Source organism: Barbatula barbatula (assembly GCF_947034865.1).
Source record: "Barbatula barbatula genome assembly, chromosome: 19".
In the NCBI taxonomy this organism is placed as follows: Eukaryota; Metazoa; Chordata; class Actinopteri; order Cypriniformes; family Nemacheilidae; genus Barbatula; species Barbatula barbatula.
Window position 1 is genome coordinate 15,834,054 of NC_136782.1, and position 25,131 is coordinate 15,859,184.

A 25,131-nucleotide genomic window follows, 5' to 3' on the forward strand; every position below is an offset into this window, starting at 1 on the left:
ATCTCTGAAGACACAAGCATATGATGCGAGGGTAATGACGCACTTCATTTGACCCCTAAGGCACTCGTGTTGGACTTCCATGATACTTGGTTTCCCCTTATTTGGATATTGCGTCTGTCGATCATTGATATATTCTACTCTAGTCTTCCCCATGTGGCTACTTCGGTTTGTTTTGAAGGTGTCATGTGCCCTTCTTGTATTTGACTTGGTTTGCCAAAGTATAGTTGTAATACTGGCAATAGTTGTGCTGTACTTGGACCATGTTGTTAACATAGTGACTGGCACAAACTCTGAACATGATCTGAAGAGTTACTTTTGCTGTGATGTCACTGGATCAATGCGAATCGATTTTTGTATATAAACCTAAACACAGTTCACCCAAAATTGAAAAGTCTTGTCATTTACCCACCTTCATCTCTACACTTCAGGGTTTCGCATATTAAGGCAATACGAAAGCTTTACGACCAGACTGAAATTTAAGTCAAGTAAATACAATTTTCATTTTGTCTTAAATATTCCCCTTGTGTACTGTTTTCAGCTATTATCTTGGTCTGCTTCATGGGTGTGGACCGATTCCCATGCTGACGTTCCCAAAGTAATTTTCAACCCCGGAAACTGGGCCATTTACAACAGTCAATTAAGAGAACAAATATTTAGTTTGTTCCCGTTTCCTTGTCGTGAGCAGTAATTACATTTTTCCTTGGCAGCCTTTAGCACACTCAGTATTACCTAGGCATGTCATTTGTTTTGCCATCCGTAGACAAAGATACATTTGATTCCGGAGTTGAAGATGAACCTTCCTTGTCTTCTCTAAGCGTTCCTGTTAACATTATGTTGCCGTCATAAATCTACAAGCCTAAGGTCAAGACCATTGCTGGTGGCAGTACTCTGGAATTATGTTTTGAGTCTTGTGACGTTGGACGCAAAGATCTGCATATATTTCTGTCCGCTTGGGGTCCCTTTGACCTGCTTAAAACATACTGGCATCTCCCTGTGCTTGCTCATGTGAAAGGGCAGCCCATCCTAATGTAGGTCAACCTCATGCTTTTACTAGGATTCAGAGATTCTGTTTGGCAAAGCCCTAACTATGGGGTGTGCCCCAGCTGGGATACGTCAATGTGTGATGCCCATAATGCTTGTTTGGAAGTAGGTCACAGTGACCTAGTTAGAGTGGTGCGTGGCCCTTATTGACTGAGTCACCCAACGCAATCTTAGGAATGTGTTGTTGTTGCAGTTCCACGTAGTGGTGTGCCATTGTGTGTGACTAGTGGATAACAATAACACAGCAGTGATTGTGTGGAACTGTAGCCCAACCATCTCCAATGTTTCTTTTACCGAGAGACCATCAGCGAAGCAGCATGCCAGACGCTGAGTTTGAACGTACATTGCAAGGGCAGGTTTGTCTCTTTTTATTAAGACCTAATGCTTTGTATGGACGCCAGCTGTTGAATCAACTCAAATCGCCTCCGCGGAGTGAGTTTGACCTTGACTTTGAACGGGGCATGCAGCAGGTTTCGCTCCTTTTGCCTCATCATGCATTTTAAATAGCCTAAATGGATTACAGTTTCTGGACTGTGGATGTAATTTATGATCTGGTATTTTTTTGTGGGGTCAATTAATCTTCTACCTCGCAGTTGAGAAATGAAGGATCCACTCCAGATATCAAAGTCTCTCCATTTATATCAGGCCAGTCGGGAGTTACTTATTCAGGAGTGTCTTCAGTCTGCTGTGATGGTGATAATCTTGTAAAGACAAAACCCAGAGAAGAAGACAGACCTGTGTTTAAGTAGATACTAAGATACTGCAGAACACAAAAGAAGATATTTTGAAGAATGTTGGAAACCGAACAACGGCGGTACCCATTTACTTGCAATGGCTTTGTGTCTATATAATAGAATTGATTGGTTACAGTCATTGTTTCGGTGTGTAAATATTTTTGGGTGAGCTATCACTTTAAGATAAAGTTAGGCTCTAATTAAGATTTTATAATCTATTTAATGTTTAATGTTTAAAGTCTTTAGTGCTTTCTTATGTTTTCTATAGTTAACATGAGATAGCGGACATGTTCTTGAAGAAAAGATACGTGTTAAAGTAATTCTTTATTCATTTAACGGGTTGGAGGATTGTCAGGATTGTGTTTCCTCTTGAATTAGGCCAGTAAGATACAGTGGCCTATTCCTATTGGCAGAAGTAAATAGGATAAGGTGTTGTTGCTGTTTGCCCAAATCAATTACCCGCCCACACTATTTTACACATTAGATGCAAAGATTTATCAGGGAGAGATAAAACGTATATTTTGATAAATCATCTCTTATTACCTCCCGATCTAGTCTTAAATAATTAATTGCATCACATTCCTCAACTTTGTCCAGTGGCACGACATGTGGCTGTCAGTTTTAACACTGATAATTTGTAATCACTGATAATGTACAATTATACATTTGCATTTAATTTATTCATTGTTCAAGCGATTTCAACCTAGGCAAACTTACAAATAAGAGAGCGTTTAATATTTTTTCAATGAGCTAACATAATAGTGATCTATATGTTTACTAGTAGGGCTCGAGTTATCTATTTACAGACCAGCTGAAATTTCACTCATTTCACCTGCATGCAAAATATGATAGAAAACCATTATAGAATTAAGAAATACATACATGATTTTATACCCAAATGTTACAGTTTGCTAAGTCTGTTCTTTAACAATGCTGCTAAAAGATAACATTTAGATCAACTCGGTTGACTTAATCATGTAGTGTTTTAGAAGTCTGTCACTAACACGGCCGTGACCATCATTTTTATAAGGTCATTTCTAGCATCCGCCCATTGTCAGTCCCAGCAAAGTAGAACGACCAGAGGTGCCAATTATCAGCAGAGTAAATCAACTGTAGCCACTGACCTTCACTTTGACACCAGAGCACGGACAAGGTCAGCTGTGTGTGTAGTCTATTATTAAGTCCTTGCAATTCCATTTAAAATGATGTGCTGTTTTCTGGTATAGTGTGAACACTGGATTGTGCTGGTACTACTGTATTGAGAAACTCGTGTGTGACTTTTACTGTGTCTCAGTGAGGAAAAAACTTGTGGTGTGTGCAACGTTTAGCAGGCTGACGCATACACGATAAAATGTGTCATTCCACAAAAACAAATGGCACTGTGTGATCCAGAGGTGGTATATTTTGAGATAATGTAGTAAGAGCAACAGTGGTGACATAGAGGTGAAGGACTTTGGGTGCAGCATGTGGGTGTTCTGTCTCCAGGTGCTAACACAGACCGGAGAGGGAGAGAGATAAAGCGAAATAGAAAGAAAGCACAGGTGTCTCAATAGCTTTTCATTAAAAACAATGTACAGGAATGTATTTATGTTTCCTTTATGAATGTAAAATCACATATTTATATTATTTAATTAATATGAATTCTAAATATGAAGTATATTTGCTATATAGGTTTAATTAAATAAATGAGAATTCAGTAACGAAAGTTCTGTGTATTCAGTTTTAATGAGATTCTGTTGGTTAATCCTTCTGATTTGAAGTCTAGATAGTGAAAACAATAAAGACGCCTTCACAAACTGTGGCTTGAAAGTAATTTTTCACAATTCCCTTGAAACCTGTATTGGTCTTGATTGTTGCAGCTGTGGTTGGACAGAATGAGACCTGATTGAATCCCCAAAATATAGTGTTTGTGTAAAATTGCATATTTTAAAGTCTATTTTACAAATTTTGGACATTAAGCATCACAAATGCAGTCTCCATCCATTAGATGCAGGGTCTGAAAGGGTTTAAGATAATCACACAAACAGTATTTTTTATGTTTAAAATGCATCAACATAAACAACCTTTAATGCTACAGATTTTTATTTTACAACTCTGCATTGTTTTATGAGAATGTGACTTCATTGTTTTAATACCACCTTTCTCTCATTTCTACAGGGATACCACCAACGGACCCTGTGGATTGAATTTCTGGATGCAAACGGTGATTTAACTCACAGTCCTGGAGCTTTGGATCACACATCCCGTCCCATGGAAACCCAAAATGCTGACGCCAAAATGATCCTGTATACGTCTTGACTGTGGCAGATATGATTTTTACCAACAGTCTTGCTTAACTTTTGCCTCCTGAAAGGGGGAATGGCTTGTAAAAATAAATTAGGCCCTTTGTTTTCCTAAACAACAAGGTTTGGAAGCTAAAAAGTATTTTGGCAGAAATTAACTGAACAATTTATTGTGGTGGCCAACCATTCAAGAGACTATAGTATTGAACATGACTCATGGGGAAGAGCCTGGCCCTGAAACACACCAGGATTCTGCTGTATTAACATATCTGGAAGGCTTACTCATGCATCAGGTAGCAGGAGGACAGGGTGCCACAGCAACACAGAGTGGCAACCAGGAGCAGAGAAATAAGGAGGGGAGAGGGCATGCCCAGTCCAATCATAGCACTCAACAGGAACCGAACCGGACAAATTCCCACTGTGGAGCCTCACAGAACCTCAGAAAGGCTCGTCTACTCAACTCAGAGGCCTGGACTAACAGTGAAAGCCTAAGGAGGTCAGCACCTCCTGCTGCACTCAATGGGCAAAATGAAGACCGTCACAGAGGTCAGAATGGATCCTCTCAGGATAAAGGAGAAAGTACACTGTTAGCCAGTTTGCTGCAATCTTTCAGTTCTCGACTTCAGAACGTGACCCTGCCACAGCAGATTATCCAAGGCTTGAGGCCACAAGACACCTCTTGTCAGGTAAGCAAGGCTCAGCAAAAGCAGAGGGCAGATGAGCCTTGCCACAGACCTGCTTCAAGCCACCTCAAAGGGTTAGTAAACAAAAGCAAAATGACGAATCACAGCAGCAGTGTGCCTTATCAACGTAGACGGTCTAGCCAAGAAAGTTTTTCAGAATCTCCTAAAGCTCTAAAGAGTAGCACACCTTCCCCATCCCCAGAATCTCTTTCGTGTACTGAACGCCTCAAAGCTGTGGCAAACCTGGTAAATATCAGATCAAGTCCTGCTCCATCGCCCAAACCAAGTGTGGCCTGCAGTCAGCTTGCTCTTTTGCTCTCTAGTGAAGCTCACCTGCAGCAGTACTCAAGAGAGCATGCCCTAAAAGCCCAACTTTCTGGACGACTAGCCAGTGAAAGACTTTCAGCCATGGCCACACAGCAAAATCACGATAATAAGCAACCAACCACTTCCAGCCAGGCTCTTGGACTAAGCCTCTTACACACTCAGAATGGAATAGCATCACAAATGTCAACAAGCTCAAGCAGACAGAGTCCAAGCCTAGTATTGGGGCAAAGAAGGGCAGAAGGATCCATGAGGACAGGTCATCGCTTTAGAGAACGTCGACCTTTTGAGAAACCGGGCAGACCATCACAGAACTGCAGCAGTCTCCTCCTTCAACTTCTCAACAGTCATAACACATCACAGCGAATTAATGGCCAGGGTCACTTGAAAGATGACCTCAGCACCTTTGGAACTCGGAGCTCTCCTCTTTTTTCAGACAGCGAGCACTCAAACCCTGACAGCAGTTTCACAAAAGACAGCAGTGATGCTGAGAGCACTTACTCCAGTTGTTCTCCGATTGACCTGTCTCTGAAGACCAGAACACATGTGCAAACACCTGTATCTACTTCCTCCTCACCTGCACTGGAGAGGGGCCCAGAGTGTTCGTTAAATAGATGGAAGCCTGATAGTCTACCTTTCAAAGTAGCCATGGATCACAGAGAGGTGGATGCATGTGCAGAGATGAAACCTCATCATAAGGTCACTCTCTTACAGTTGCTGTTGGATCACAAAAATAACGAGAGGGTAAACAAAGGTCTGGATAATCCTGATTTGCGATCTGTAATCCCAAATGTCACCAGTCCATCAACAAGTAGCCAAAGTGTTTTCAGTACAACTAGGTGTAAGGATACTAGTGAATTTAACTCACAATGTCGATTGAATTGTAGAAGTCCCAAACTCTTGCCAACGTTTGCCCAAAGTAGAGAATCTAACAGCAGTGTATCTCCGTATACCGTTTATGGATCTCCTCATTCACAGTCTATCCCTTTGGATCTTTGTAAAACCAAACAACCTTCAAGTGAAATAAAAGAACCTGCCTTTAGTGCTAGTAAATTGTTACAGAACTTAGCTCAGTGTGGAAAACAAAACCAAACCATTTCTCCCCCAGTACAGCCACCTTTACCCCCTATCAATCTCACAAACCAGGAACTGAAAGTTAACCATCCTATAACTTTACTGGAGCGACTCACTGCACCAATTCAGAGCCAGCAGCACCCGTTATGGGACGAGACCAAGGCAAAAACTTCAGCTCAGCATGTCTCGGAGATTGAGAATTTGCTAGAAAGGCGTACAGTTCTACAGCTTCTTTTAGGTAACGCGCCTCAGAAAGAAAAGTTAGGCAGTAAACGAAAAAGAGATCATGGTAGGAACAATTCTATAGATAAACCGACAAATCAGGCATTAGGCCAATATACGCCAAATGGATCTTCTTTAGACATTTCTATTAAAACTGAACCTGTGGAAGATGATCAAGCCGAAGACAAATTTTTTGACAATAACAAAATGTCAAAGCAATGCCAGAACTTTGTAGTAGAGCCTAAAAAAAGCACCAGTTATCTTTCTCCAGGAAACATCAAGCAGGAACCAGTGTCCCCAGAGGCTACCCCCAGAGATGGCATTCTCTGTAATCTCTTAAAAAAGCAGCTTAACAAAACCCTTCAGGCAAACAAGGTAGACGACCTAAACAAGGGTTGTATCAAAGAAGAATCACTTGAAATCCAGGGACCATCAATCCCAAAGAAGCGAAAACTTTCAAAAGAACTGGAAGACCACTCTTCAAGTCAACAAGATGGGTACTTAGAACGTTCAAGTAGGATAAAGGACGACAGTGTTTTTAACGTCACTGGAGATCGAGAGGCCAGTGACCCATCCAGTCCCCCAGAGGCAGACAGTCCACCAGCTAGGTTTCCACCAATTGAGTCTACTGAAAACCGTGGTTTCAATGTCCTAAAGCAGCTGCTACTTTCAGACAACTGCTTAAAGGAATTGTCTCAGCCAAGGGGTACATTCAGTTCACCATCACATCATGTGCTGAATGGGAATACATTCAAACAGCCGTGTAGTGAAGGTGAGCTTCAGACCTTTCACCAGAGCCTGAGCCCCAGCAATGTGATTTTTAAAAGGGCGAGCAACCACAGACCTGAATCTCCCCTTGTTACACTGCAGGAGACATCAAGGTCAAAAATCGATTATGCCTCGATAAAGGACTTAAAGGTCCCAGCTAAGATGGTTAATGGAGATGATCAAACACAAAAGTATGATGCAGACATGCCTAGGTTTACCAAGACTAACCCTATTTTATACTATATGCTCCAGAGGAGTAATGCACATCTGGTCAAAGAGGGAAAGGAGCTGGATGCCGACACACAACAAATTCAGACAAAGGTCAAAAACGGGTCCGTGGGTGATACTGGGGCCTTTGAAATTTGAACATTACATCTCTCTAATTTCATAGAATTACAATGCAACACTTATACTGTAAGTTGTGCTAAACGGGTCATTGAAGAAACGTTTCGAGACTGTGAAGCAGCAGCTTTGCTTGGACTAGAAATGTGCTTCTTTTTATCCATGATTGATACTTTGTGTTTCAAATGAGATCTTGCAGTTCCACTTCAATTACATTTCATTTAGTTTGCAAAGACCATGAAACCAAAGTTCATTTGAATACTTAAAAGCACTAGTTTCTGTCTCTTCTTTCTCAAGTTTTGCCCGACAACAGAAATAAAAGTTTCTACAGTATGAAAGGTATGTGACAGATATGCCCTCGCGTATTTCTAACAGTATCAGTTCCCACTCCATTTCCCACACATGGGTGAACGTTTGGCCTCAGGTGGTAAATTATGATGCACTGATGCACATGGTGTGTAAACAGATTGTGCCTCAGCATATGCAAGTAAATATTCTTTCATTTACAAGTCGATGGAGAAAGAAATGTATACGTTTACTTGTGCCAGGATGGTTTGAAATGTCACAGTATTTATACAAACATTCAAAGAAACAAGATCTGTCGCCTTTTCTGAAAGAGATGTGTGGCTTCTGTATTCTTCAGTTAAATATAAAAAAAGATATTTGAATAATGAATCCATCAGTATTAAAACATCTTGATATCCAGTATGTATGGTATGTGAAGTGTGTATTCTTTAATTGATCTCTCCGTTTCCCATTGTTGTAATGTGCTTTTATTCTTTTTCTCAGCATTTACCTCTTTCAAGACAGCAGTTGATTTTTAAAGTACACTAGAAGAATATGATGAATGAATATAACAAAAAAGTTACAACAAATGACTGCTTTTGCTCATCTGTATTGTATAAGTGTATTTATGAACAGGTCTTGGTATTAGCATGTGTCATAAGATGTTTGTTCTATTATGCAAGAGATTGTTGCATCGACTCGAGACAAATCAAGCCAATCACAACGCATTGGTTCCCACAAAACCTGTTTGCTGATGTATTTTCCAGTCTTATGTTTGACATACTGACATGTTATTTTTCATCAATCTTAAAGACTCGTTATAAACTATATTTATGTACATAGCATAATCTTTATGAAAGACAGCTATTTTGTATGAGTGAAAAGCATTTTAGTTTTGAAATTTCTTAAAGAGACTTCAAAGTAAATGCCATGTTAATATGTACATACTTTAGAGGATGATTTTTGTCCTTCTTTTGCATGTGTCTCCTGATGAAAAACTACGATAATCTGTTCTGCAATATCTTGTGTTATGTCAGATATTTAAGAGTACACTGCTGCCTGTTGCATGAAGATGCATGAGAAGGTTCCTATGTATTCCTGGACATGGGGAAATTCAAAGTCTTAAAATATATATATATATATATATATATTTTGTCATGGAGCCAATACATAAAATGTGATATGTATGTTTGTCATGAGAAATAGGCCGCTGGACAGAAACGTTTGAACATTTGAAACAAATGTGCATATGAAGATATTTTGTTTTTACTCCGTTTTATTTTTTACAACAGGTAAACAATCATGTTCTGTACTATACCGTACAAAGAAGGATTACACTGAACTTGCGTTGGTTTTGAATATATTGAGTATTACTGTGTATCATTATTTCTAAAAATACATTTCATTTGAGTGTTTACTTGCACAGATTTCGAATAAAGTTTTGAAATGCACAATCAGAATAATGCGTTTTGTTTTTTGTCTCACTTGAAGGGCCGGTAGGAAGCTGTAAAGTTGTTTTCCTTAACACATTGTTCTACACTTCAACTGATTTATGTTTATAGAATTATGTCTAGAGTAGACCGCGACCTGGACTTAACACCCAGCAAAGTTATTTTACAAGCCCCAAAAGGAAGTAGAAAGACGTGTTCGGAAGATCCGTTAAAGCATGTCTGATGTACACGAAAACTATGTCTCTGGCTGACTAAAGCATGCTGCTGACCTCATTTTTATTTGTTGGGCCCTGAGTCATGACCTTAATTCCTGCTGGTTGCAATGACATGGATGTGAGCGGAAGTGATGGGGTAGAGATGACCTCGTGCATCACTGAGGCCAACATCAAGACAGATCAGCGGTCTGTAAAAAGGTACGCCAGAAGAAAAGGGACACGTTGCAACAGAACAACCTGCCTCAAGCCGACGTTGTTACTTGTTCTCAGGAAACGGAGAAGAAAAATCCTGTTTCAACTTCTGCTCAGTTCTATATTTATATTCTTAGCGTCTACGTTTTTGAAAGCTTAAAAATGACACGTTTCAGTGACCGACAACCAAGCATAAGGGGTTTTAACGCTCAAAGCTGTGGAAAGCATGCAAGCCTGCTTTTGAATATGATCGTTCTTTCATGATTTCCCCCCAAACTAGGTCATACAATATAGGCCTGCACCTCCTTTGTGTGTCAAAGTGAGGGGGTAGGGGGGCTGGCGGTAGTGCAAATTGATGGGATTAACTTGAGTCGTACATGAGCGAGTATTCAAAATGCTTTTCGAGTTCGAATGTGTGTTGACTCAGAAATCAAACCTTTTTTTATGCTGCTTTGAATGTTAAAGGGATACTTCACCTGACAATACAATTATGTCATTATGTATGCACCTTTGAGTTCTTGCAAATCTGTAAATGTGTATTTGTTCTGATGAACACAGAGAAAGATATTTGGAAGAATGCTTCTAACAAGAAAGATTTCGCCCCCCATTGACTACCACAGTAGGAAAAAATACAATCATAGTCAAAAGTGCCCCAGAACCTTTTGCCGTCCTTCGTTCTTCTAAATGTCTTCTTTTGTTCAACAGTACCAAATATTGTACAATAAAGGTTCCCACTATGGGGGGCAAGATCTGTTTGGTTATAAGCATTCTTCCAAATGTCTTTCTCTGTGTGCATCAGAAAAAAATATTTATACAGATTTGGAACAACTCGAAGGTGACTAAATGATGACAGAATTTTCATTTTGGGGGAAGTATTTTATATTATTAAAAAGAAAAATACAGAGCAGTCATCACTTTACGTGTAAAAGAAAAGCTGATAAAGATAGAAAGTGAGGTTAGTCTTAATTTGGTCTCGCATCATTTTCACAATCCAACCAAAGAACGGTTTAATATTCAGAATATTTAATGTAATACGTGTAACTCTCCTTTTTAATTTTGTATTAGAAACAGAAGGGTTCATTTGCTCAAAAATCATGATTTTTATGTTTTTATTTTGTTAGTTAGCTGCATTTGTTTTTAGTTGCTATAACTTGATCAAAACAACCAGCTGCAGTTTAATTGATATTAAAACTGATTGAAAATTTTAGCTATCTGTTTTTACAAATGAACTGTCAATGGTAACAGTACCTTCTGAATTTGAAACCAATGCTTACTCCTATAATAGAAAAAAAATGTTTTGCATGAAACAATGCACTTCTATGCACCTCTCTGTGCCCTTTCTAGTACATAGTCTGTGTAACAAAAATAACGCACTAGATTAAGCGGGCGACACATCTTACCCCAGTCTGCACAGCTCTGAACAGCTGAGAGATAATGTCAGGAAAGCGTGTAAAACAGCGGTGACGCTGATAAAGCAGAGGACATTTTACATTCCTGCTGAGTTTCTTTTACAGACCCTCTCCCTCGTAATTGAACAAGAGCTTGCGTGCATTTTTGATGGATCAAAGAAAGTTGCACAGTTGGCATGAATTCGCTGATGTGGAACAATACATATAAAGTGTGCTCTGCTTGGCTGATGATAGCTAATGACCCTTGTGCTTGAGCTGGAAATTCTAAATCATACCTGTGATTTATGACTCTGAGATGCACACTTGGAATACAGCATCCTGGCTGACTTACAGCCCAAGCGAGCATTCAGCTAAAAGTCACTGTAACCTTAAACGTAGTGCTTTATGTTAAACCATCATTTGTATCACATTGGTAGATCATACACAAATATATGTTTGATCAAACAAAAATCATGTGACCCACACACATATATCGCATTAGATATGCCAGATATGCACAGAGAGAGAGAGAGACTGGGTGCATGAAAGAGCTGATTTGTATACATCGTGTGTTTTAGATGTAGCTTTATCTTATGATTTTTTCAAGTATATATTCCCTTCACGGCACATTGTACAATCCATCTGAACGTCTGCAGTGAGTCAACACAGCAAGATCTGACACACCCCCATACATTGTTCTTGCGGTGAAAGGAAAATAACTAACCTTGAACGTGTTGCAATAGATTGCTTTAACTAGATGGTCTGAGCGGTTCAAAGGGCCAGCAGAGGTTAAATGAGACCTCTGAGACCGTATGCGTGCTTGCGCGCCGGACAGAAAGTGGAACAGTGGGGTTTTGTTTGCAGAGGAAAGGGCCGCTTGTGTGACACTGTACACATTCTCCTCCACTGAATTCCCCTATTTGATCTTGCAAAGATTACTCTTTCCTTCAACTTCTCATAACCTTTAGTCTGGCAGTGAACTCTTCCCAGCGTAGATGTTTGTCAGGCTTGAACTGACTATAACCTTTTGCTTGCCTTGACTACAAAAAAAGGAACCGAAATTAAACAAATAAGTCTGGGAGCAAGACCGAGGTCAAGTTGTGGAGCTTGACAACTATTCGTTTGTCAGAGGATGCAGAGAGGGGGGTGGAAATGCCGCGGCGGAGATGGCTAGCTTTGATCTCTTGGTCCGCGGTAAAGTGGTCATGGATTTTCGAAGGGTCAGGGATTTAAAAGCAGAGGTTTGATAAACAGTCAGGTATGGTTTTGTTACTTAGAAATCATATCGGATGCTTGTTAACGTAAGCCAACAACACACTATTGTCTTGAAGGGAGGGTTTTCCCCAAAATAGATATTTTATTATCATTTATTCACCCTCGTGTCATTTAAACCCTGTATATTACTCCTACTTCTATGAAACACAGAAGAAGATATTTTGAGAACTCAGTGGTTTTGTGGCCATACAATGGTAGTCAATGGAGTCAATATTGTTTGGTTACCAACATTCTGCAAAATACCTTCATTTGTGTTTGCAGATGAAAGAAAGTCATACAGGTTAGGTGAGGGTGAATTAATAATTAAGAAATCTTCTTTTTGGGGAGAATTATTGCTTTAATAGGTCTGTATTAGCGTATATATTACTCCTCACATTACAGTAACAGATATAATTCACAATACAATTGAAACCTTAATTGTATATTTTCTGTTCGATAGACCCTGTTTTGCCTTTGATATTAAAAGACTCATCCCACAGATATTAGCTTTCAAGGGGGGGCTGAAGCCAGACATATTCAGACCACCCTTTAATCTGTGTACAGGCTGTTTAGTAAAAGAACTCAGGACGTTGAGGGCAGTGTAAGGTCACAGCTGACTGATTCTGCTTAATGTCAAGCAGGACATTGTGGGAAGAGTTTTCCAGTTCCACATACACAGGAGTGTAACAATGTCCGTATTCATCACACTGGGTCTCTTCATACTACTGTCTCTTAACCGTGCCAAGACACACTCATTCTTCCACCCCCATCAAAATAACAGTACTTTACACAGATTTCCTGGAAAGTAATTCAGGCTGGATTGCATTTGACCTTATCATCACTGACCTAAGTTCCCCACTTTGACTGTAGGAAAGGTTTGGTGTGTTGTTTTGACAAGTACAGCCCCCGTTGAAAGAGAGAGCTGGGTAACTAATATGCAATGTGATCAATCACAATTTGTATTGCCTTTTCACAGTTCAGAGACAATAAATGCCAAGGTTAGAGACGATATATAGATACTGTATTTGCCGACAGACTCAAACTATTTTACAGACAACATGATAGATTAGTGGAAAATATGTGAAGCAAATACAATGGACTGCATTAAAACCGTTGTGCCCTAACTTGCAAAAGTTAGCATACAGTGAGTAAATCCAATATAGAGTTTACAAGAGCAAGACATTTTTTTTATGTGAAATATGCTTCAAGCCGTGATTTGTGCGTGTGTCCACGGAGAGCATATAAATCCAGCAAGACACTTTCAAGATGGATTGTGGGATTTTATTCCATTAGAATGATTTAAAAATCCTCCTTGAGCTTAACTCAAAACGCAAATTGTAAATGCTTTGAAAAAAGCAGTAGTCTCAAATAACAGTAGTAAACAACCAAATGGAAATCTACACCCGTATTAAGCTCAGAAGCCTAAATGTAATGTGTGAATTGGCATCTACATTGACAGGAAACTTGATGCTTGAATGTAGCTTCAGGTCAAACTTGTGAACAATTTCAGTCAAATGCCAGAATGCTTGGAAATGAAATATGTGTATAGCCTAATGTAGGTGACTGTGTGTGTGTGTGTGTGTGTGTGTGTGTGTGTGTGTGTGTGTGTGTGTGTGTGTCTAAGACAGTCATTTATTTTTGTTTAATAATAACCTTTGCCCTTTTGACAACCCATTTGGCTCTATATCTATATTATTTTTACTATAATGTATTAAATAATAGCAAAAAGCTCTGCACTTCTGATAAATTCACACCAGTGGTGACTATTGCGGAAAGGTCTTCTCACATATGGACGCCGTGCGCCCTCTGCTGGTTGATAATTGTGTAAACTTTGATCATTTTAGCAACAATGATCGAGACGTCTCTGAGCACGCTTAAAGCTGGAGGAAATCAGCTTAAACGCTATTGGCCCACATCCAACTTTTCATTGTGTTGTTTTTGTATCAAAGATTTTAAATATCAAACCAAGAATCTGCATTTGATTTACAAAGATACTGCAAAGGGTGATTCTTTGGATACCAGGCCCTATAAGTGTCCTCGACAAGTTCTGTGGTCCCCTTTATCACCGTTGTGTCACAGCTTGATGTCAGCAAATACACCTAAAACTGCCCTTCTAGCTCTAATGTCACTTTATTAATAACACATAATATTGTTTCATATTTCATAATGGGCAATCGTTGGCCTGTTGAATCTTTTTGTTCCCAGACTAATCATCCCAGAATTTCATAACCATACACAGGCTAGCTCTAGCCTATTTATTTATTAGTTAAACATAGTCTTGGAGCACTGCCTGTATATAGTTTTCCCCTATTGTGCAAACGTCTTATACTTAACAGTAAAATATTCAGTTTTGTATCTTATTTCATTTGATTAAGAGTGAATATAGTCACATCAGATTACCTAAACCACATATTTAAAATGAAAACGAAAAGGACATGGTTGTGTTAACACCACATTGAGTTTTATTGTTAATGTAAAAGGTACAGCGTATTACATATTGGAGTTGAACTATTTATAAATAACTGATCTTTAAGGAACAGCTGATAAGTGTCGCACTAAAAAGCAAATTACAATTATTATTAAGGATGGTACAAATGTCTCGATAAGCTTTTTAAAGTAAAAAAATTGGCTTTCCTTGATGTCATGATTGAATAGCAACAACATAGCAGTAAAATGCATTTCTCCCCTTTAGTACAACTATGATTGAGTAGCCTACATGTAAACAAAAACATGCAGAAAGACTGAGATACTCATAAGACAACGACAGCTGTGCTACCTTTCGGCACGCCCGTTTCTCCGACGCGCGGAGACCCCACTTGATGTCGTAGCAGTTTTGCACGTAGCGAGGAAATCATTTGACAAGTCAGTGGTTACAAGTGACAAGAAATGAAGTACAATGGCTGCATTAGATTGTATAAAGAATGTTTTTCTTCCGCATAATTGTCAATGAGTATGTATATTTTGAACGCGACTTTACCCTTTTCGTTTGATAGCTATAAAAAGCTGAGTCATTTCACAGTCATTGGCTCCAATACAAGAACTACGCAAGCAAGTTTGTCCGGACCTTGGCTGGTCAACAGCAAACTCTAAACATGTCTTCTGCTGTGCATGAAAATGTGAAGGTAAGCCATTTCCAAAATGAATTTAGATTAGCTGTGTGCGATTTAGCGTGGCTGCTCAGACTTATCAGCTTGTGACATCAAAGTACGTTTTTTATGTCATATGCACATGCCGTCCCCATCGACTTTATGTGACAAAGGTAAACCCCTTACAAATAACGCAATTTCTATTTCAATTTTTTTAAGAATTATTATGGCTCTCGCCTGGCGACGTCAGAAGATTTGCAGACCAACGCTGCTTGTGTCATGCCCTCCAGACCGCTGCCCAAAAGCGCATGTGAAGCATTAAGACAAGTTCATCCAGATGTCTGCACGAGGTACAAAACCAAGATTTCTCATTTGCATTGAACTTTTAATTCATTTAATATAGCGTTCATCTGTTGTGCAGGTATTTTGGTTGTGGTCTGGTGATTCCGGAGAAGCTGGAAGTATGTAAAGTTCTTGATCTGGGCAGTGGATCAGGCAGGGACTGCTATGTCCTCAGCAAACTGGTTGGAGAGAGGGGTCATGTCACTGGACTGGATATGACGGAGGAGATGGTACGTCACAGGTCTAACATTTTAACCCACTTTCTGTTAACATTTGTGTTTGTGTTGAGTAAAAAAAGAAAATATCCCTTGTAACTACATCACATGTCAGCAACCTCTGTGTTTATTTTATAATTAGATAGTTGCCTCACAACAATACGTCCAGTACCATCAGGAGAAATTTGGCTACTCTAAAGCAAACACCGTGTTTGTGAAAGGATACATGGAGAAGCTCAGTGATGCGGGGATACAGAGCAACTCTTTGGATGTAGTTGTGTATGCAATTATACAGATTTATTATTTGTAACCATATGTTTTACATTTGTATTTATTACATTTTGCATGTTTCTCATGCACCTTTAGTGAAGTAAAAAAGCCAATGTTTTCTTGTTTTGCAGGTCAAATTGTGTGATATGTCTGTGCCCAGATAAGAAAGCTGTGATTAGTGAAGCGTACAAAGTTCTTAAGGTGAGTTATTGTCACCACATGGCTACTGATACATTTTATGCCATATTATTTTGTATTGTATGCTACGAATATCATGCATTTCATGGATGCATCTCACAGGAGGGTGGAGAGTTGTATTACAGTGACATGTATGCGAGCAAAGTCGTTCCAGATTCTTTCAAGGATGATCCAGTTCTGTGGGGTAAACACAGATTTTAAAAAAATATATTTGGTATTTTTCTTTTTTGTTTTATCTTTTACACCATGGTTTTGCAAAATGTTGTCATATATGCAGTTATATGTGTGGTGCAGTTTTTAGTTAAACATGTCTGGTTCATGCTAGTAAGTGTGTCCCTAGGGATGCTATACGAAGTTGTAAACCAATGCATTTACTTTATATATCAGGTGAAGGAATGGCTGGCGCCCTCTACTGGCAGGACCTCATCACTCTGATGAAAGAGACGGGTTTTAGTACTCCCCACCTGGTCGCAGGTAGTCACATTGTGGTTCAGAACCCAGAACTTCAACAAAAGACGGGTAAACTATTTATTCTCTCTTAAAGACTTAATAAGATACGTTCAGAGATTAAAGCTGATCTTATATGTTTCTTTCTAAATTGATTGAAGTAATTTTGGTGCCAGCAGATGCAACATTTTTTAACATTTCTGCTTGACTTTAGGTGATGTTAAATATACATCTGGAACTTACCGGATCTTTAAATTGCCTCAACATTCCATCACGACCAAAGCACTTGTCACATATAAAGGCACCGTGCCCGACTGTGCGGACTGTTTTGAGTTTGATGCCTTTTATTCTTTCAAGGTACTGCAGGATAAAGCTCAACAATACAAGCCTCTCTAAGTTTTATTTGTTGCTGAGCATCACTTTCCAGAGTCTTAAGTGTAAACTACCAGTGGATGGTTCCTGTTATTTTTTATTTGTGCAGACAAATATTCCTGTGGAGGTGGGTGCAGAGATGGCCGCGATCCTCCAGCACACACGTTTCTCTACAGACTTCAATATCATGATGTTAGATATCCCTGACCCAAACTTGAGTGGTAACCCACAGGTAATGCTGTTTGAGTGCATCAGTTTCCATCAATTAAGTTTGATTTGTAATGAACAAAACGCCACATAATGAATGCCTCTCTTTTTATGTGTTTTCTATTTTTGTTTACTTGCACTTTTTATTTGTTTTATATGTAATATATATTTCACAATATTCTGTCTAAATGTGAGGTTAGTCTGTAGACATCACAGTAACCTGTAGCTTTCAGATATCTTTTTATAAGTCTTTATATTTTCATTTTTGACTCTGGTCTGTACATTTCATAGAATGCAAGAGAGGTGTCTTACACATAATTATTTGCTGTTTCCAGTATTGTCACCTCAGCCCCTTCCTCCTGGCAGATAGACTGGGTACATCAGTGAAGCAGTGCTCAAAAACAGGACACTGAGGTCATTCTGGAGACTCCAGTTGAAAGTGTAACGGGTTGAGCACTTCTTTAATAATTCCTTATTTTATATCTGTCAAAATTATTCCAATACAGGGCTGCAACCAACAATTCTTTTGATAATCGATTAATCGTCGATTATTTTGTAGAGTAATCAGAAGGTTTTGCTCGATTATTCATTCATTTCAGTTCATGAAATTATTGGGTTTGACCTATTTGAACTAATAAATAAAACAAGGCCATTATTTCAGCTTTTAAAAATAGCTTTTTAGTGAACTTCGAGTCAGCTGAATGGAGACATTTCCATCAGGTTTCAGTCTTTCATCAATCAAACTGCTGCTACTGCGTCATAAATAAGGCAAGGCATTGACACAGTTCTTTCCAGCTGGAAAAATACAATAGGAACCCATCAAAGTGGTATTTTGGGCAGGGTTCTAACTTCTATTGTTAATTTAGCCGGAGTTAATGCAGGTACAGATGCCTCTTGAAGGGTAGTCGCGCCACAGCGCCCCACAGGTCAAACCACGTAATTGCGGGCCCTTAAAATCATGTGAAATCAAACGACTACTCGACAACAAAATTGTTTGTCGACAATTGTTTACTGTAGACGTTATCGCTAATGTCGACTAATCGTTGGAGCCCCACGTGATTGCAGATAAACTCAAATTATTACTATTTTTATTCTGTCTGACACAATACTAGTTGACCTTCCTTATCACATGATAAACACTATGTTTCCATGTCAAGCAGATGATGATCATAGATGTTTTGATTACATTTAGTTAAAAAATGGTATTGGAAAATGATACTAGGATCACAAGGATAAATTAAACTTAGTTAAGATTCATTCCTGTTTAGTTTCCCACGTGCTTGTTTACAGGTATAATCATTTCAATTATTTTATGGTATAATGGTTATGTTTTTAATCAAATCAAATAAACAAATTTTTGCTCACATATATATAAATTGTGAGTTATATCATAGAAATACTAAACTTGTGGTCTTAATAAAATCAAATATTTTGTAATACTTTATTAGTATACATGGTTTAAAGTATTTTTCTTCCATTCCAAAAGTGGAACATTTGATACGGATGATTTTGCAAAATCTTTCACTGAAACAACTTACTAATAAAGAATACAACAGTGACGTTAAAACTGTTGTAATAAAAAGTATGTGATACAGAGATTGTACACAGGAAGGGAAAGTGAGTGGTCTCCCAAGTCTGTTTCTTATAAGTGGTTTAAGACACTCTTCTTCTGAAGATTTTTTAAGGAATTGCAACAGGTTTTGATTTATTTATAGTTTTACTTAGATGTGGCATTTAAGTTTTCTTGGAGGTGAACTTTTGATTTGATTCGTAAAAATCACGTGCTTCCTTTTATTAGTACACAGCAGTTGCAATGTTGACCTCTGATGCATTTCGAGATTTCCAAGTAAGTCTCTTGTGAAAGGCTCCTTTTCCAGTAACGTCAGTTTCATCACACAATATATTTGACACAGTATGTATAAACTCAAACAATATTTAAAAATTGTGCCACATTTTATTGAATTTAAGGATTTTCACTCGGTTTAACATGATTAACGTTCAGACACCAGGTGGCAGCAAAAACCTCAGCGTTCTCACACTGTCTCTGCTGTCTGTTCACAATTTCTAATTTCTTGCAGTGAAGAACTAACTAAAACTAAGTTATTGCAGTATAAAACATTCAAAATGAATCAAATTCACAGATTCAAGGAAGCAAATTAACTGATCTTAAGAAAACAAGCATTTTTAAATCCAATTTACAGTATTTGCTCCATTTGATGTATCAACAACATAACACCAAGATCAGAAATGAAAACTTATGTTAATGATGTAGATTCTTTGTTTTGGATGTGCATTATAAAACAGGTTTTGATTGCAGCAAATGGCAGTGTTCACATTTGTTTCAGTTGGATTCTAAGCATACGTGCTTATATTGGACAACCCTTGCATCAGAAATTGGCAGAGGGTCCTCCCTAAACTCTTCGAAGGTTGATCTGTGATATTCAGAGAGTGTGTGGGGGAAGCAGGTGTGGTGTAAATGTAAACACAGTGCAAAGAAACAATGCTCGTTGTCCTCATTTCACCTATCATGATGTGCTGGCCTTCAACCGCAGAATGTATCCCATTACTCTCAGCCTCTTAAGGCTTGATGATATCCAGAGCTAAAAAGCCTCTACTGTCAAGAGACACTATGAATGGAAGAGTACGATTCGTTGCAGAAGACCACACACTGACTTTAGCACAACGTGCGTTTTAAAGCTTGTTTGTGTATTGGATTACAATGATGTAAGCTTGTGAATAGTACCGGTGTATCGATAAATGGGAACTGTGCCAGTAATGTGTCATGAATTCAACGTTGGTTTGTGGCTTTTTTTGTCTAGCTTTCATGGTATCTGTATGCTAGTGTTCTCATAAAAGCAGATAATCTAATTTAAAATGAACAGGCTTTCTCTTTTGGGAAACAAAACATGAATATCGATGACTTATCCCGCACTCAGGGGCATGTCCAAATCTTCATCCTAAAACACTCGGTCCAAAAGAAATTGGCTTTGAAAGTATTGTGCTATCCAATATAAGCACTGATATGCACGCCTGCCATTTAATCAAAGCTTCGAGTCCAAGTGAAATAGCCCTATGTTTCATTCTCATAGTTCGTACTACAGGTTAGCCCAGGACATCACTTAAAGCGATAGTTCACCCAAAAAATGAATATTCTATCATTATTTACTCACCTTCTTGTCATTTCAACCCTGTATGACTTTCTTCTACAGAACGCAAAAGAAGATATTTTGAAGAATGTAAGCAAACGAAAATTGTCTGTCCCCATTGACTTACATTGGTTTATGTCCATACAAGAGAAGTCAATGGGGACCGACAGTTTTTTGTTACCAATATTCTGCAGAAGATTTATAAGGTTTAAAATATCAAGAGGCTGAGTAAATGATGACAGATTTGTATTTGTTTTTTATAGCCTTTCAGTCAGAGAAACACCCAGTAAAGGACACCTGCCAATATCAAGGCAGGCCTTTCTTCCAACCCAATTCAGGAAGGTAACGCTCTGAGCTATGGGAGCTCCAAAAGTTCATAGAAGGGTGCAGGGACTCGGTGAGGAGGAAAAATAGCACAGTGCTCTTGACCTGCCCTCGGCCCTGCTCCCACAGAGCCTGACCTGAAGGAGATGGAGAAGGATCTTTTAACCATGCTGCTTGACTAGCCAACCGAGATCAAAAGCGCTCACGGCTTTCCTCCCTCCTGTCGCAGCCTGGAGCTGATTGAAGCAATTCATGACCGGGTCATGACCTCAGCGTGCCATGCGCTGGCTAAGGACAGACTAGCAGGTTCTCAAAGCTGGTTTTGCAGACTCCGACTAAACCAGATCTTTATCAGGGTTTCCACATATCCTGGCTAAAATTATGCGGTTTTTCTTTTCACTCATCTGCTTTTCCTTTTTGTGGCATTTGAAATATCACCGTTTAACGCGTAACAGCGTTTGCAACAGATTTTACTTGGGTAATGTGCCAAATTCTCTCATGATTTACTCACCCTCAAGTCCTTCCAAACATTTCTTTGTTCTGATGAACACAAAGAAAGATACTTGTAAAAATTTTAGCAACTGACATTTCTGGGGCACCATTTTCTGGGAAAAAATCTTGTATATTTTTCCAAAAGAAGATATTTTGAATAACTATTCACAATACAAGAACTGTTCTGGGGCACCTTTGAATGCCATTTTTGACAATCCCCAGAAATCTCAGTTGCTAACATTCTCCTATAATAAATTTATTTGTGTTCAACAGAACAGTAATTTAGGAAGGTTCTGGTTTGGAACAAAAATGTTTGATGGGGGCAATTGTATTGAAAAGGAGGGAAGGGGTTCAAATTGGGAGGGCTTGGTTATGTGAGACAAAAAGTGTCATTTCAGATAGTATTTTAAAGAAGGATTATGAAGAATAACAGACTTGACAGTAATATCAGAAACACAAATACAAATCTAGATCTACTTTTATCATGTTTTTAGTGAAAATGATTGTGCCAACTTATATAATGTGTACATTTTAGCCATTTAGTTTTTTTCTTTTTCACCAAACCACTGTTGTCCAGGAATCAGAAAAATATAAAGTTTTCTATTTTAAGTATAAATGTTATGCGTTATGGATGTGACAAAAAAGAATGAACACATTTGAGAGATAACATACTTTGTAGTATTTCTGTGATAAAAAATTTACAAACCCGAAGCAACAATACCCAAAAAATATAGAAGGAATTGCTCTTTATAGATCATAAAAGTTGTTATATTTTATGTGACAATTTATGAGGATATAGACCGTATGGAACTGACAACTCACTTATACCCGACTATGGAAAAATGCTTTAAAAACTTTGTGAGAGACTTCACATGAGTTTTTAAACCACGCTCCAAATACTGACATGGTGAAAACCTTTGTCAAAAAAATGATTTTTTTCATTTTAAGCTTCACATTTGCATGGTATTTCCCTGCTAAAGACATTATAAAACTTTAAGAATTAAATGAGTTTCATCCATTGATTCTCCCCTTTGATCTCTTTGGATCTTTTGATAAGCAAATATTTTTGTCCTTTACTGCATTGTTCACTTTACAGAGGCCTCTTTTGCTTTAACAGCTTTTCGTCTAGTCGGGCTACGGCGAGTATACGTATTGATCGTAGTTTTACTTCCCAGCATGGTGCAGCTTAGTCCTTGTTCAATGTCGCTTTCTGTTTTAATTAAAAGGTTATTAATACGGTATCAGGCAAGGAGATTAGCCCGGTGGTTATTGAGGGAGAGCTTTGTGAAATCACAATGTCCATTCTCTTGGGCCCTGTCAAATTTATCAGGTTCAAGGGCAACAATAGGCCCTAGAATATCAGCTAGCAGATCCATGGAAGCCTTTGTCTTGGCTGGGGAAAGATCTAAATTGCCTTGTGTTGTTAAGCTAAAAGCTTATTCAAAGGAATGCTAAACCCCCTCCCTTTGATCTTTCAACCAAAAAAAAGAATGGAGGAACAACAATAGGGCTTGGCTTGAAGGATTTAATCATTCCCATTTGATCTCAAGCGTTTTGGACTGGTCAGATAGTATCTAGATTTGTTTGCAGTGTTTTTCATTTCATATTAATATAAGGTTTCAAAGTGTCGATTAATAAGGGAAATCCAAGGTTTGGTAGACAAAGTCTACAGCGAGTGGAAAAACAGGGGTTTTCCTTTTCTCGTTGTAAGGTGGTTTTCTTTTGATGGTCAAGAACATCTTTGTTAAACACAACTGCTTCCAAAAACCATAACGGTTAAATCAGCTAATAATATTTTATTGTTCCAATGTCTAGACGTTCTGTAATTGCAAGATAAAGTCTTGGGTTTCATAGATTTGACATCTGCACTGATGTAGTCAATATTGAATCATCTGCTTATAAACAAAGAATGTGGGATTAATGAATGATGTGAACTTTAAGGAATAGTTCACCCAAAAATGAAAATTATATTATTTTCACCCTCTTGTCTTTACAAACCTGTATGACTTTCTTTCTTCTGTAGATCACAAAAAGATATTACGAAGAATGTTCAAAAATACCCATTCATGTCTGTTGTACAGACACAAAACACATTCACGTCAAAGAGTTTCGCCGTTGTTCAGTGTTGCAGAAGAAAGAAAGCCATAAAGGTTTGAAATGACAAGGGGGTGAGTAAATAATGACAACATTTTTCTTTTTTTTGGTGAACTATTACTTTAATGTAAAGTGGGTTAAAATGTCTGAAGTCAAGAACAATAAAATACATTAACGCAAATTGTACTGCAGCTTACTATAGCAAATAACACTATAGCTATAAAATACTACAGTAATTTATGTGGACAATTATACCTTTATTGTATAAAAAAGTTCAATAAAAAATCAAACAAATTTAGGAAAACAATAAATTATATGTTCCATCTGTATGTAACATTAATGTCATTTGTTACCTGCACTTAATGTGATGAACTGCATATTTTGTAATGATGACAACAGACGTTTTATTCTTGTGCTACAAAACTTTAATCCTCTGTAGCACCAAACGTACAGAATTGACACTAATAATAGTTACTGCTTGTCTTTGTCCTATAGTAATCATGGAGAGTATTGACACGTTTAGGTGGCCGTAGTGGACACTTGGTAAAACTCATATAAGCAAACTTTCACAAACAATTATATTGACATTTTTTAAAACTTTGGACAAGTAATATTTGTACTCAGACAACTGACACATTTTCTTGTCTGAAGGACAACCACACAACAATGCTTGACGCCCTGTAAAATATCTCCTTATAAGAAAAAAATTTATAATAATAACACATGAACTTCATTAAAATTGTAAGTCTGATATTAAGAAGTATCAAAATAGAAAATCCAAATAAAAGTATTTTTACTTGTCATCTTGGACTTTTAGAACAAATGTATATTTGTGACCACGGACGACAAAACCAGTTTTATGGGTACATTTTTTAAAATTTAGATTTTCTGAAATCTGAATAAATATTTTCATTGATGTATGATTTGTTAGGATCTGACAATATGAGATGCAAAAATCTAAACACTGGGAAAATCGCCTTTCAAGTTGTCCAAATAAAATCCTTAGCATATTACTGACAAAAATAAAGTTTTGAAATATTTATTGTAGAAAATTTACAAAATATCTTCATGGAACTTAATATTATAATGATTTTTGGAATAAAAGAAAAATCCATAATTTTGACCCATACAATGTTTTTTGGGGGGTATTACCCAAATATTCCTGTGCTACTTATGACTGGTTATGTGGTCCAGGGTCACATTGGTGTACCTTTTTTAAATGGCAGGATGTTTATGTTTTTGTAAATATTTTGGCACCCGGTAAAATCTTGTCCTGTCATAAGGTTCACTCAGAGGGGTCACCGCAGCGCAAGGTTCCAGGAACATTGGGGTGGCGGGACGCTTTATCTGAAAAACCGCACCTCTATGGAGACGTGGTAATTAACCCACATTTCATTCTCTCACACAGACAGGCTGTTTACTGTCACGGCATTCAGTCAGTTTGATTGCCTCGCCTGTATGATTGGTCTGCAAGCCAATGGGATGTTATTGTTGAGATGCTCATAAATGTGTGGTGCCCTGACTACCTTTGTTTGGTTATATAGTCTTTGTATGGAAGGATAATGCGCTCGTTTGAATAACATGACAGATTTATTACACTGAAGAGTTAATAATGCTTTTCAGATGTTACCTTACTGTTCAGTATGAAAGTGTCTCCAGTGTTCTTTGACAATAAGTGTGTTT

The 25,131-nt window shown here is 38.1% G+C and overlaps 2 protein-coding genes across 7 annotated transcripts in view; both read left to right on the forward strand.

Moving 5' to 3' along the window:
• Positions 1-9,192, forward strand: part of nrip1a (nuclear receptor interacting protein 1a) — a 28,578-nt gene extending 19,386 nt beyond the window's left edge. For 2 of the 4 annotated variants that reach the window (XM_079480816.1, XM_079480817.1), the window contains exon 2: positions 3,933-9,192. In XM_079480816.1, the coding sequence (XP_079336942.1) occupies positions 4,267-7,494 (3,228 nt within the window). In that variant the 5' untranslated portion in view covers positions 3,933-4,266 and the 3' untranslated portion in view covers positions 7,495-9,192. Of the gene's footprint in view, positions 1-1,267; positions 1,398-1,792; positions 1,856-3,932 lie in introns of those variants that run through there. The other 2 variants (XM_079480818.1, XM_079480819.1) reach the window with 2 other exon arrangements.
• Positions 9,193-14,892: 5,700 nt separating this feature from the next.
• Positions 14,893-20,182, forward strand: LOC306908253 (arsenite methyltransferase). 3 transcript variants are annotated; one of them, XM_079480955.1, is made up of 11 exons: positions 14,893-15,117; positions 15,249-15,377; positions 15,561-15,691; positions 15,763-15,913; positions 16,041-16,177; positions 16,300-16,369; positions 16,469-16,550; positions 16,754-16,885; positions 17,028-17,170; positions 17,295-17,417; positions 17,728-20,177. In XM_079480955.1, the coding sequence occupies exons 2-11, from the start codon at positions 15,348-15,350 to the stop codon at positions 17,803-17,805; spliced, it is 1,077 nt and encodes a 358-aa protein (XP_079337081.1). In that variant the 5' UTR covers positions 14,893-15,117; positions 15,249-15,347; the 3' UTR covers positions 17,806-20,177. The 3 variants fall into 3 exon arrangements, with proteins under 3 accessions (XP_079337081.1, XP_079337080.1, XP_079337082.1); XM_079480956.1 differs by having other exon boundaries at positions 15,061-15,167; XM_079480954.1 differs by having other exon boundaries at positions 14,974-15,377; positions 17,728-20,182.
• The last annotated feature ends 4,949 nt before the right edge of the window (positions 20,183-25,131 follow it).

Excerpts from the sequence above, each read along its gene's own strand:
- LOC306908253 (XM_079480955.1), top strand. The coding sequence starts at position 15,348 with ATGTCTTCTGCTGTGCATGAAAATGTGAAG. Across the intron at positions 16,178-16,299 it reads AACTCTTTGGATGTAGTTGT|GTCAAATTGTGTGATATGTC; the intron begins GTATGCAATTAT and ends CTTGTTTTGCAG. Across the intron at positions 16,551-16,753 it reads GGATGATCCAGTTCTGTGGG|GTGAAGGAATGGCTGGCGCC; the intron begins GTAAACACAGAT and ends TTTATATATCAG.